At 40.1% G+C, this 13,215-nt stretch overlaps 2 protein-coding genes across 2 annotated transcripts; both read left to right on the forward strand.

The window, feature by feature from the left end:
- Nucleotides 1-1,701: 1,701 nt before the first annotated feature.
- Nucleotides 1,702-3,316, forward strand: exoc1l (exocyst complex component 1 like). Its single transcript, XM_072463348.1, has 3 exons — nucleotides 1,702-1,899; nucleotides 1,977-2,152; nucleotides 2,852-3,316. The coding sequence occupies exons 1-3, from the start codon at nucleotides 1,779-1,781 to the stop codon at nucleotides 3,119-3,121; spliced, it is 567 nt and encodes a 188-aa protein (XP_072319449.1). The 5' UTR covers nucleotides 1,702-1,778; the 3' UTR covers nucleotides 3,122-3,316.
- Nucleotides 3,317-6,041: 2,725 nt separating this feature from the next.
- smc2 (structural maintenance of chromosomes 2) lies at nucleotides 6,042-12,779 on the forward strand. The gene is made up of 25 exons (XM_072462898.1): nucleotides 6,042-6,304; nucleotides 6,393-6,542; nucleotides 6,625-6,747; nucleotides 6,822-6,860; nucleotides 6,927-7,037; nucleotides 7,110-7,154; nucleotides 7,237-7,470; nucleotides 7,909-8,058; nucleotides 8,143-8,376; nucleotides 8,456-8,615; nucleotides 8,701-8,818; nucleotides 8,895-9,033; nucleotides 9,668-9,787; nucleotides 9,855-10,059; nucleotides 10,134-10,269; nucleotides 10,342-10,466; nucleotides 10,570-10,763; nucleotides 10,837-10,980; nucleotides 11,096-11,170; nucleotides 11,245-11,364; nucleotides 11,434-11,634; nucleotides 11,722-11,838; nucleotides 11,909-12,069; nucleotides 12,284-12,431; nucleotides 12,508-12,779. The coding sequence occupies exons 1-25, from the start codon at nucleotides 6,137-6,139 to the stop codon at nucleotides 12,691-12,693; spliced, it is 3,603 nt and encodes a 1,200-aa protein (XP_072318999.1). The 5' UTR covers nucleotides 6,042-6,136; the 3' UTR covers nucleotides 12,694-12,779.
- The last annotated feature ends 436 nt before the right edge of the window (nucleotides 12,780-13,215 follow it).

Here is a 13,215-nt window from a genome sequence, read left to right on the forward strand (position 1 = left end):
AGGGTTAGATGTTATTATTTATTACATGTTGAATTTGTTATATTGTACCTAAACTGGGGTAGCTACATTGTGTAAAAGGTAGTGTACAAAATAAAATAGCACAGAAAATGTCCTTTGCTGTGTACTTGGCATACTTTTGATCACCATCCATTTCCAATCTCATTTTAGCTTATTCAAAAGCCCCAAATTCACCTATTCTTGTGTATTTGCTATTACTGTATACAATACAGTCTATTGCCGCTATCATGTGGTGTCTGCTCGCGGCAGTTGACTTACCAATTTGTTTGCTGAAGTCAGAGAAATGGGTTTTCTGGCAGCAGCATGAACTGTCTGAGTGGTGACGTCAAGGGCATTTGATTCGCCCTTGGGGAAATCTCCCAGCCAAACTGCCAGGCGTGGACTGGAAAGCGGCATATTTATTATATTCTTCAAAACCTTGGTATATCTATTGCACCTGCAACAGCCTAACTACAAGTAAAGTTTCTGATAAGTACACAACTCATATCTTATTCATGAGATTCAACACTTGTATATTTGCTTTCCTCCATAGACTTCCTGCCCATTTGCTCATCCTTCCATCTCAGAGGTAAAGAGCCTTTCAAACAAATCAGCCACAAAAACAACATTAAAGCACTTAACTGTGCAAAAAAAATAGATCTTTCTTTTCACAAATTTGACAAATCAAATGAAGCTACAGCATTTCCTGCCAACAAATCAAATCATGTGTCTTTTTGTCTGGGGAAAATGCTTGCATTTTACTTTTTTAATTTAGGGCTGAAATCACATATGTTAGTTTATTAGTTATTATTTGAATTTACGTGAATCTATTTACATTTTGACGGCTGTAATCTAAGTACATGATCTAATGCATACCTATAGGCTTACATAGATTGAATTATTATATGGTAATGGAAACCATTGAAAGTGCTGTGGGACATCCTTTTCCCACACAAACCGTTTAATCACAGATGAACACTGGGCACTGAGCCATTATACATAACCTGGGTATGCAAGAGGAGACAGCAAGACCAGCATGGAAAAGGTAAAGCATAGTGTCCTTATAAACATATACATACTATTAGCAGATGTAAACAAAGAAAACCAAAATCCATATTTACAGGAAACTGTGATCAATTTGAGAATCACAAACTTGCTCATAATGGATGCTAATTGATGTGATAAAAGGATGAACTAAACATACCGGTCTATAATTGCTTCTTGCCAAATCCCTCTTGGGTGGTGCTTAAATGAAAGATTGAGTGTGTGTGTGTGTGCACGCGTGTGTGTGTGCACGCGTGTGTGTGTGCACGCGTGTGTGTGTGCACGCGTGTGTGTGTGTGTGTGTACGCGTGTGTGTGTGTGTGTGTGTAGTGTGTGCGTGCGCGCGCGCGTGTGTGTGTGCACGCGTGTGTGTGTGTGTGCGTACGTGCGTGTGTGTGCACACGTGTGTGTGTGTGTATAGTGTGTGCGTGCGCGCGTGTGTGTGTGTGTGTGCGTACGTGCGTGTGTATGTGCGTACGTGCGTGTGTATGTGTGTGTGTGAGCGTGCATGTGTGTGTGTGTGTGTGTGTGTGTAGTGTGTGCGTGCGTGCGTGTGTGTGTGTGTGTGTGTGTAGTGTGCGTGCGCGCGTGTGTGTGTGAAATCCTCACATCAGATACTAGCACGCTGCACACCCCTCTCACTGCCAGAACTGTCTGTCTCCACCTATTGTGCATTGTCTTACCTTTCCAATTGTGGTTCAACTCTTTCCTCAATTTCTGTGCACCCATCGCCAACTATGTCGTCTCTTCTTCGAGAGGAAATGCAGCGAGTTTTGTTCAGACCTGCAAAACAAACACTGATAGAGTTCATTGAAATTGAGGAGCCATCGCCTGGAAGGCATTTTCTCTGTGTGTCAGGTAAAAACACCTCATTATTTTGCTTATTGCATGCATTATTCTAAGTTCAACAAATGTTTTTTTCTTCCGTATTACAGTTGCAAAAAGACAGGTGCAGCTCTCGATTGTGCAATGTCAAGTATCACAGACCACTTTAAAATCTGGATCCAAGAAATCCCACACCACGCGCTCCAGCATACAGGACAGCTACAAAAGGACAGAGATCTGGCCTCTGGAGGACTTGAGTCTAGTCGATGGTCGGGATCCTGATGTGGTGAGACTCACATTCCCTTCAGTAGGAGTGCATTTTCCATTATTATTGTATATTAAATAGTAGTTCCTAGATGTTGTCTTGTGGAATAACTGATCAAAAGTTAATGCCAGCATTGTCAGGCATAAGATGATACAAATTTTCGACTTATCTAAATCATACTCATCCTAAAACTTCAAGGAAAAATGTATACTTAAATTAAATAAGTCAGTTTAAGCATATTTTGAGTTTTTAATCCCTGGAAATGTCACATATGTTATACTTAACATGTTCATTTTTGCTGGTTTTCTCATGTAACAGTGGCCTATCAGTTTAGGAAATTAGATGGATCAGTGCATCCCTGGTTGATTATGTGATATTGTTGGGTAAATAGTGAGTGAATAGACCTTCTTACTATTGATTGGGGACTGAGAATTATAAAAACAAACATTAGTGACCTTTTGGTTTATATTCATTTCAGGAAAAGTCGTTCAACAATTGTTTTTTGTTACTTGTACAATGTTGATTCTCACCACTCGTCGTTTGAAATGTATTTGGGTCCATCATTTATGGATCTTTTTGGATATTTCTAACACAACATATCATTTTACAGACAGAGCAACGTCATCCCATTTTAGAGTCTGAAAACATTTACATTTACTTGTGAGACTTTGGAGCAACTAAGTGAGAGAAATCTAAAGATAAATCTTTTTTTCTCGGTAGGATGACCCTTGTTTCCTGCTGCACTTCAGTAAGGTGCGGACAGTGACGGCCATCAGCTGCTCGGCCAAATATGCAATTGTCCGGGCGCTGGTTGCCCTGAGTGAGCAGTACTGTCAGAGGACACTGAACCTTCGGAACTTTGACTGGGTCTACATAAAACCCACATGCTTTTACTCCAACAGGGGAGACTGCGTGGTGCTTTCACAGATATGCTTCTACGCATTTAATCTGGTTTGTCTGTCTATGTGTCCTGTGCCCCTCGATACGTAGGCGCAGCAACTCACACAAAGAAGGCTATGTGTAATGTGTACATGTGTAATGCAGTATACAATTGTGAACTGTGTATTATTTACAACATTAGATAAGCCATTTATTGTCTATTGTGGGGTCAGTCTAATCATTTTTAGTAAATTCATCATATAAAATGTATTTTTGCCGTTGTAATAATCCTTTTATTAAGGAAGGGCTTGTAAACTGGGGCCTACAAATTGTGAAATAAACAGTTTAATTGAAAATTGCTTTTGTTATATTATGCATGTTATCAATGTCAGAAAAGGTTTATTGCCATTGCTAATGAACAGAATTCACAAACATATGAACTTGCTTTGGTGATAGGCTTTCTATATAAAGTGATGGATTAAATTATGGTGTAATTATAGTTAAAGTGACAGGTGTTTAGGAAGTGTTCAGTATGTAACACAATTGTGTTTTGTTTCATTCATACATGCACACATACACTCTGTTTGCCCCCTTCCTCATTTCTATGAATGTTTTTTGCATGTTTGTCACACTTAAAGGTTTCAGATCATCAAAGAAATTCAATTCAATTCAATTTATTTTTGTAACGCCCCAAATAACAATTGCAGTTTTCTCGGATGGCGACAAATTTAAATATTAGTCAAAGACAACACAAGGAAATTCAAAATTCTGTTTTTTTTTAAAAATGAAGGGTTTTTATTATTAATGGAAAACAAAATCCAAACAAACATGGTCCTTCGTGAAAAAGTGTTTGCGTGTTTGTTGTAACTTAACTGGTTTATCACAGTATACATTCAATTTCTCTAGCCACACCCAGGCCTGATAACTGCCACATCTCAATCAAGAAATTACTTAAATAGTATATATTTATAATATATACCTATATATAATTTATAATACCTGTCTGACAAAGTGACCAAAAGATCCTCTAAAGTGAGACATCACGATGAGAGCCCACAGAAATTAAAGAACAAAATGTGTTCCTTAATTTCTGTGAGAAAGAAAGTAATTGAGATCTATTAGTCTGGAAAAGGTTATAAAGACATTTATAAAACTTTGGGACTCCAGCAAACCACAGTGAGAGCCATTATCCACAAAGGGTGAAAACAGGGAACAATGCTGAACCTTCCCAGGAGGGGCAGGCCACCCAAAATTACCCAAAGAGTACAACGACAACTCATCCAAGAGGTCACAATAGACCTCACAACAACATCATAAGAACTGTAGGCCTCACATGCCTCCACCATAAGAAAGACACTGGGAAGAAATGGCCTGCATGGCAGAATTCCAAGAGGAAACCAATGCTGAGCAAAAAAAAATATTAAGGCTCGAATTATTTTTGCCATATAATTTGATGATCCCAAGACTTTTAGGTAATTATTCTGTGGACTGAGACAAAAGTTGAACTTTTTGGAAGGTGTGCGTCCCATTACATCTGGCTTAAAAGTAACACCACATTTCAGAAAACTCATACCAACAGTAAAATACGCTGGTAGTAGTGTGCTGGTCTGGGCCTGATTTGCTGCTTTAGAAGACTTTAGAAGGCTGTGATAAATGGAACCATGAATTCTGCTGTTTATCAAAAAATCCTGAAGGAGAATGTCCTGTATATCTGTTTGTGACTTCAAGCTGAAGCAGACTTGGGTTCAGCTGCAGGATCAAAAACACCAGCAAGTCCACCTCTGAAAAGTGTTCTAGTCAAAGTCCAGACAATGGATCTATTATGTATGTCCTGACCTGAATCCTATTGAGATGCTGTGGTACGACCTTAAAAATGCAGTTCATGCTCAAACCCTCCAATGTGGTTGAATTACAACATCTGCAAAGATTAGTGGGTCAACGTTCCTCCACAGCCCTGTGATAAACTCATTGCAAACGCTTGACTGCAGTTGTTGCTATGTGTGGCCCGACCATTTAATAGGTTAGGGGCAATCACTTTTTCACACAGGGCCATAGGTTTGGATTTTGTTTTCCCTTAATAATAAAAATCTTCATTTAAAACTGCATTTTGTGTTTCCTTGTGTTGTCTTTCACTCATATTTACATTTACATGACATTAGTTTGAAACATTTAAGCATTATAGCGTGCAAAAAACAGTCATACATTCAGACATAAATACATTATCTTGCATATTTAGGCCGCACCGCAAACTAAAGCTACACATTGTTTTGATCCACAACATGAAGTAATATAAACAACTTTGAGGCTTGTGTTTACTATATTGGTCTTTTTACACTATGCCACCACTGCACCAGCAGGGGGCGGAAGGACTCGTAGGCACGGTCGGGATAGGCAAGGCCTGCCGTGTTGATCATCGCTGCAGTTTCAAGTTGAACCCTATTGGCCTGCACGAGGCGGCTTTTTTACACTCTCATTGGACAATTGAACTCTCGTCGATCATCCAGACGCGGCGCAGCTAAACCCGAACGCGCCTCGTGATTTGTTTTCATACAGAACCTGCACGTCATTTTAAATTAGAATGAGACGATGGATACGGAATAAAGCGGATTATGCTTTGGTTTTAAAGTCTGAATAATGTATGCAGGATACCGGTACAAACCTTACCAACTCCTTGATTGAGGTTGAGGGCAAAACTATTTAAAGATGTGATTATTTTCACAAATACATTCATAAATTTGTCTTGGTTATTCGATACCTGACCAGACGGTGGCGCCAAAATTCTATTTCTATAGTAGAATAGTCTTGCAAATGCCTGAAGACAAAATATCTTCAGTGAATTTGCCCCTCGCCAGCGAATAAACATAATTGGGAAAAATATCAAATTTCCATGTACGTATCGATTGGGACATAATCAACTGTCAAAAAGGGTTGACACAAAAGACATGTAGTCTATTTCCCTCCGGCACGAGGAGGACGCACGCGTACACACGCGTAGGACCCCCACGCATGCCGCCAAAAATTTGAGTTCGCTTCAGAGTCCCTGTTGACGGTTGTAAACACGACGCGCTTTTCGTTTTCGGGAGTGTTGGATTCCGCGGGGTTTGCGGAGGAAAGACCGGCACAAAGATGCACATCAAGTCCATCATCATCGAGGGCTTCAAGTCCTACGCGCAGAGGACGGAGATCAACGGTTTCGACCCGCTGTTCAACGCGATCACGGGGCTAAACGGCAGCGGCAAGTCCAATATCCTCGACTCCATATGTTTTCTCTTGGGCATTTCTAATCTTTCTCATGTAAGTTTTGCGATGGATTGTGTTATTTATGATTTATTTATTTAGCAACATGTGTCAGGCTTGAAAGCTGCTACACGTTTGTTTTTAGGTACGAGCATCCAATCTGCAGGATCTGGTTTACAAAAATGGCCAGGCTGGCATCACTAAGGCAACCGTCTCTATTACTTTTGACAACTCAAACAAAAGCCAAAGTCCCCTTGGCTTTGAGACTCACGACGAGATCACCATCACTAGACAGGTACTGCTGGGATACTTTATTGCTGTGAGTCAGTAATAGTAAACTGGCATTACATCTGGGTTAATCTTATGATATATCTAAGGTGGTTATCGGCGGAAGAAATAAATATCTTATTAATGGAGTAAACGCCAAGAACACCAGAGTCCAGGACCTGTTCTGCTCTGTGGGACTCAATGTCAACAATCCTCATTTCCTCATCATGCAGGTCAGGACAGTTGCACTTCGCGTAATTCACTTTGAACTGTGATTGTTGTATTTTATCACTGCTTCTTATTTTAGGGACGAATTACAAAGGTTTTGAATATGAAGCCACCAGAGGTTTGTTAAGTTGTCCCAAACCGTAGTATATCATCTTTCTGTATTTACAAATCCTGTTGTTTTTAGATCCTAGCTATGATTGAAGAGGCTGCAGGTACAAGGATGTATGAGTGCAAAAAGATCAGTGCACAGAAAACCATAGAAAAGAAAGAGGCCAAACTAAAGGAAATTCAGACTGTGAGTAAACATTTGTCTTTTTATTTGTTTGTTTCTTTTCTGTTCACTAATGCACATTTAATACATGTTCAGATTTTAGACGAGGAAATTACTCCAACTGTGCAAAAACTGCAAGAGGTTTGTTTGATCGTAACCTATTTTTGAACCGTATGTAATGGTTCATAATTCTTGAATACACATTAAGCTCTTCACTTTCTAGGAAAGGTCATCGTACCTGGAATACCAGAAGCTAATGCGTGAGATCCAGCACTTGTCTCGCCTGTATGTCGCCTGGCTGTTTGTTTGTGCTGAGGAAACCAAGACTAAATCAGCAGAAAATCTCAGGGTGATGAAAGAAAACATTTCCAAAATGCAGGCATCCATGGCTGAGAATGAGGACAAGGTGAAGGAACTGACTGCTCAAATTCACGAACTGCAGAAGAAAAAAGATCAGGTAAAACATATTGTTCCAACAGATTTCAAAATGTATTAAGTCTCTTTTATAAAAGTTAATAGAATGACTGACTCGATGGCAGCCACTCAAGAGCTGATGTGATTGGCTGACAATAGCGATGTATTTCACTGGGAGCATAGAGCCCATTGATAGAATGTTTGGTACTACTTTATTATAACTACACCTTCATTGGGCTTAAAGCATGAACAAAGCCTTAGTTCATAATGAATAGTTTATTAACCTGAATCACGCTTAGTAATTACTCATAACCCTAATTAAGTTTTGGGTTACAGTGTTAGTAAAAGTCAGTCTATCCCATTTAGGTAGATTAGGGACTTTAGCTGCACTTTCCTAACTGTCCACCAATGGCTGCCATTCTGCACACTCAGGGAATTTACAACACTCTTCCTTTTAAGTAATCCATGAATCATTTCTTAGGAGGTAAATGGAGTTTTGAAAACTTTGGAGGAATCTCTTGCTGAAGTACAGCGTGTGGATGCCAAAGCTCAGAGTTCACTTGATATGAAAAAACAAAATCTTAAGGATGAAACGAAGAAACAGAAGGAGCTGGTCAAAAGTATGGCAGAGGTAATGTCTTCTTTCAAATAATTATTATACTAATTAATTAATTAATAGGTAGATATTTTATAATCTCTTTCACTTTTCTCAAAGGACAAAAAAATGCTTGTGGTGAAAGAAAAAGAGGTAGCTGAATTTACAGGACAGCTTCAAACTCTACAAGAAGAATGGCAGAAGGACAGTGGTGCTTTGGAAGCGGCCGAGCAGCATTTTAAGGCTGTATCTGCCGGACTTTCTACAAATGAAGATGGAGAAGAGGCCACTCTGGCTGGACAGATGATGGCCTGTAAAAATGACATGAGCAAGGCAGATACCGAAGCAAAGCAGGTATTGTGTACCATGCTTTCCTACTGTTGTAAAATGGTAAAATGAACTGTAACTCAACTATTTGATAACATTTGATTAGGCTCAGATGACCCTGAAACATGCTCAAGCTGAACTGAAAACCAAGCAGGCGGAGGTGAAAAAGATGGACAGTGGCTACAAGAAGGACCAGGATGCCTTCAATGCCGTCAGAAGCAACAGGGAAAAACTGCAAGCTGAGCTGCAAAAACTCAACTATGAGGGTAGTGTGCTTGTCTTTTTTAGTACAATACATGTAATAATTGTCTTTTATAAATGATTGAATAATTTGTGTGGTGCTTCAATTAGATGGCATGGAAGAGAGGCTGTTGGATCAAAAAAGGCAGCTGTCTAGAGAGGTTTCTAAACTTAAAGAGACTTATGAAAATCAGGTTTCACGCTTTCCTAACCTGCGCTTTGACTACAGGTGAGAACATGACTAGAATATGTCACATTTTGCGGAGTGAAAATGATTTATATTAAGTGCTATGTTTCACCATCAGAGACCCAGAGAGAGGGTGGGACCGCAGCAAAGTAAAAGGCTTACTGGCCAACCTGATCTCTGTGCACGATGTCTCTTATGCCACAGCCCTGGAGGTGGTGGCAGGAGGGCGATTGTACAATATTGTTGTGGACACTGAGGTACACGCATGCAAGAGTTTTATTCCTCTTGAGTTTATTAACGTCTTGGAGGTGTTCTTTGATTACACAGCTCACTTGCTCCTTCACACGAGCACTGGGGACACTTGCCATTTATTGAGTTTATAATGATTTTATTTTTAAAATTGTAATACTACTTTATTACATTTATTGTTTTTCTCAAATATCTTTTTACAACTACGACCCTCAATCATTTTTGACATGTTAAGCTCGAAGTTTATATATTATTCAATATACTTTTTTGATTGAACATTTTCATCATTGTTGAATACTTTTATGTACAACAAACAATTGGGCAATGGGCAGGTTTATTTGCTTCTTGCACATCTTTTATAAATTAATTTAATTTAATAATATAAAAGTTTGTTAACATTGTTTTCCTGATAAACCTGTCAAACGTGTGGTCCACAGACACATGTTCCGCTTAAAAGGCAGCCCCTGGTTTACTGTTGCCATGGTGAATCCTCTGCTAAACTTTAGGGGAGGGAACCCAAACTCTGCTCCAAACCTGTTTTGTGAAATGGAAAACTTGTCTGTCTGAGATAAACTCTTAAGTTGATCCTTAAACTCCAGGTTTATTGAATCTCCTTTGTCTGAATGCCCATTGGTGTTTTAGGTGACTGGTAAGAAACTGTTGGAGAAGGGTGAGCTGCAGAGAAGATACACCATCATACCCCTGAACAAAATCTCTGCCAAGACTCTAAACGACAGAGTGGTCAGCGCTGCAAAGAACTTGGTGAGGAATAACCACCATTTTAATAAAACCCTTTTGATATCCAGTTAACGGCTCTTTTCCCCGTCAGGTTGGAGAAAACAATGCTCACGCTGCTCTGTCCCTTGTCGGTTATGAATCTGACATCCGAAAAGCTATGGAGTACGTGTTTGGCTCAACTTTAGTTTGTGATACTTTGGACAATGCCAAAAGGGTGGCATTTGATAAACAGGTGATGACTAAAACCGTCACACTCGGAGGAGATATCTTTGACCCACAAGGAACACTGAGTGGAGGTAAATCAGAGTATGAATGTGTGTCTGACGATGTGCTTAATACCCATGCGCTAATATCCTTTGTTGGATGGCAGGTGCTCGGTCCCAGTCTGCTTCAGTTTTGACGAGCCTGCAGGCACTGAAGGATGTTCAGGACAAGCTGATTGAAAAGGAGAAGCAGCTTAAAGACATCGAAGTGCAGCTGGCCAGCATGAAGACCACTGCAGAGAAGTACATCTGCCGTTTCTTCTGATCGTCTTTACATGTGGTTCCAAGTCAGTGGTTCATGTATGGTTCTTGCAGATATCGGCAGCTGAAGCAACAGTTTGAGCTGAAGGTGGAGGAGGAGCAGATTCTTCAAGCCAAACTTCAGCAGAGCTCATTTCATCAGCAACAGGAGGAGCTTGAGAGACTGCGCATGGCGATAGGTCTGCACTGTAACTATTGAAGTTTAGACTGCTGTCCTTTCATGTGAATCGTTATTTATACATGAAAACTATACTGAATACTTTTTTATTTTATTTAAACCAGAGGAGAGTGAGGCCAAATTACAATCCACTAAAGAGGTGCAGAAGCGAGCTGAAGAGAAGTACAAGATGTTGGAGAATAAGATGAAGAATGCCGAAGCGGAGCGGGAGAAGGAACTGAAGGCCGCTCAGCAAAAACTCAACTCTGCAAAGTCGAAAGCTGATGTGTTTCAGAAAAAGCTCAAGCAGAAACAGCAGGTCATCACTCAGATTTCTACCGACTATTACATTATAGTATTTGAAACGATGAGTTATACGTTTCTTCTTGTAGGAGTCCGATGCCGTGGCTCTTGAGCTGGAGGAACTGCGTCGAGAGCAGACGGGTTATGAGCAGCAGATTCAAGCCGTGGAGGAGGCCATGAAAGCCATTCAGGAGCAGATAGACACCATGGCATCCACAGTAGCCCAAAATAAGGTAGAAATAAGACTTTTCATTGCGGTTTACCACACGTCAGCATTGCCAGAGCTTTATTTAGTAATCTGTTTACATTTTAACATAAACTCTTATTTATTTCATTGCTGGGTCTCAGGATGCGGTGCGTAAAGCCCAGGCAGAACTGGCCAAGCAGAAGGAAGTGATTATGGCTCAGGACAAAGATCTTAAGGTTGAGTTTTTCTGTTCAGACCAGCACGTCGAGTAACGGAAATATGACTAACTTATCCTCTTGACATTATTCAGGCAAAAAGCTCAGAAGCAAATAAAATCAGAGAACAGAACAACGAGGTGCAACTCAAAATCAAGGAAATGGAGTACAACATAAATAAACATCACAAAGAAAGCCAGGATGCAGCTGATAAGGTAGAAGATGCTGTTGGCCTTCTAGAAAGCGCTGTATGATTGCGTTTCTCATTGCTGTTTATTGGACAGGTGTCGCGCATGCTGGACGAACATGACTGGATACACTCGGAGCGCCACTTGTTTGGTCAGTCAAACTCGTCCTATGACTTCAAGACCAACAATCCTCGTGAGGCTGGCCAGCGCCTGAAGAAGCTGGAGGAGACCACCACAAAACTGGAAAGGAATGTGAATAAGAGAGCCATGAACATGCTCAATGAGGCAGAGGAAAGGGTAAGTGACAAAAAACACCAACCATAGCTAAGACTGGCTGATTTGTGGTTCATTTGTTTAATTTTTACTTTTTTTTTTTTTTTACAGTACAATGATTTGATGAAAAAGAAAAGGATAGTGGAAAACGATAAAGCCAAGATCTTGCAGACTATTGAGGAGTTGGACAAGAAAAAAAATGAAGCCCTTAATTTAGCATGGCAGAAGGTTTGACATTTATACAATACAGAAAAATGTCTTTTATTCAATGTCTCCTCAAATGTATTTTTTTTTTCAGGTCAACAAAGACTTTGGCTCCATTTTCTCCACACTGCTGCCAGGAGCTACAGCTAAACTGGCCCCTCCACAGGGAGGTGGAGTCCTTGAGGGTTTGGAGTTTAAAGTTGCTTTGGGAAACATGTGGAAAGAGAACCTGACAGAGCTCAGTGGTGGCCAGAGGTAAACACAAGCACCACTGAACACATACAGCCACTGATCATGGTGGCAATATAAAGCCAACACATGGCAAGAGTTTAACTCAAAACCTTCGCTGATCAGAGTAGTGTAGTCAGACCTCTCTGTCAGCGCCACAACCTTTACCGGTAGTTTTCCAAAAGTTGCTAGTACTTAATGTGGCCAATGTGTGAATAATGTTCTGTGTGCTTGACTCTAGATCGCTGGTGGCACTGTCTCTCATCCTGGCCATGTTACTATTCAAACCTGCTCCCATCTACATCCTGGACGAGGTTGATGCAGCTCTAGATCTTTCACACACGCAAAATATTGGACAAATGCTGCGCACTCATTTCAGACATTCACAGGTGCGTTTGACAATGAAGTTGACCAATTTGTATAAATATTTCTTCCCATAATTGTGTGTGCTTTTCCTCCTTGCAGTTCATTGTAGTTTCCCTAAAGGACGGAATGTTCACCAATGCCAATGTGTTGTACAAGACTAAGTTTGTTGACGGTATGTCTACGGTGAGCCGCTCTGCACTCACCCAAAGTGAGGCAAACCTCCATCAGAAAGACAAGGCTTGGCAAAAGGACAAGCAGAGGACCAAGCCCAGGGAACTCAACTAGTTCTGGTGCAAATTTGTATTTCTATAATCGCCAATTTTGAAACCAATAGCCACCTTCTCAGTGTTGTGTATTTCATATCTATTTTCTGATGTGCTTAGTACATTTACTTTTTTCCCCCTGTCATTTTACATGTTGGCTATTGCTAAATCTTGAGTAAAACTAAATTGTATAATATTTGTTCATTTGTCTCTTCAGTGAAATGCTGTAGATTTTAAATATACAATGTAAAAATAAAATCCAGACAATATATTGTAAAGACGCTTTATTTTAAATCCTGGGTAAAATCAATGGTAACCTTTAATTCACTTAGTCAACTACTGCTTATCAATTCCACATTTTAACATAATTGGCTTGTAAAACATGTACATTAATGTCTAGATCTTTGGTAAAATCTAACGTATTTACCAGTATGAACCCATTTGTTTCAAGTTATATATTGTACATGATCAGTAAGCACTGCATCATGCTGATAACATGAAGTAATCCTAATCGGGATAGTATGCGGTACTATCGGACAGGACG

This window comes from Eucyclogobius newberryi, unplaced genomic scaffold, assembly GCF_026437365.1.
Source record: "Eucyclogobius newberryi isolate DKJ021-1_F unplaced genomic scaffold, fEucNew1.0.hap1 SCAF_4, whole genome shotgun sequence".
Taxonomy (NCBI): Eukaryota; Metazoa; Chordata; class Actinopteri; order Gobiiformes; family Gobiidae; genus Eucyclogobius; species Eucyclogobius newberryi.

Coding starts and splice junctions, on each gene's coding strand:
- smc2 (XM_072462898.1), top strand. CDS start 6,137: ATGCACATCAAGTCCATCATCATCGAGGGCTTCAAGTCCTACGCGCAG. Junction 9,788..9,854: donor TCAGCGCTGCAAAGAACTTG/GTGAGGAATAAC, acceptor TTTCCCCGTCAG/GTTGGAGAAAACAATGCTCA. Junction 10,764..10,836: donor AGCTCAAGCAGAAACAGCAG/GTCATCACTCAG, acceptor TTCTTCTTGTAG/GAGTCCGATGCCGTGGCTCT.
- exoc1l (XM_072463348.1), top strand. CDS start 1,779: ATGTCGTCTCTTCTTCGAGAGGAAATGCAGCGAGTTTTGTTCAGACCT. Junction 1,900..1,976: donor GCATTTTCTCTGTGTGTCAG/GTAAAAACACCT, acceptor TCCGTATTACAG/TTGCAAAAAGACAGGTGCAG. Junction 2,153..2,851: donor ATGGTCGGGATCCTGATGTG/GTGAGACTCACA, acceptor TTTTCTCGGTAG/GATGACCCTTGTTTCCTGCT.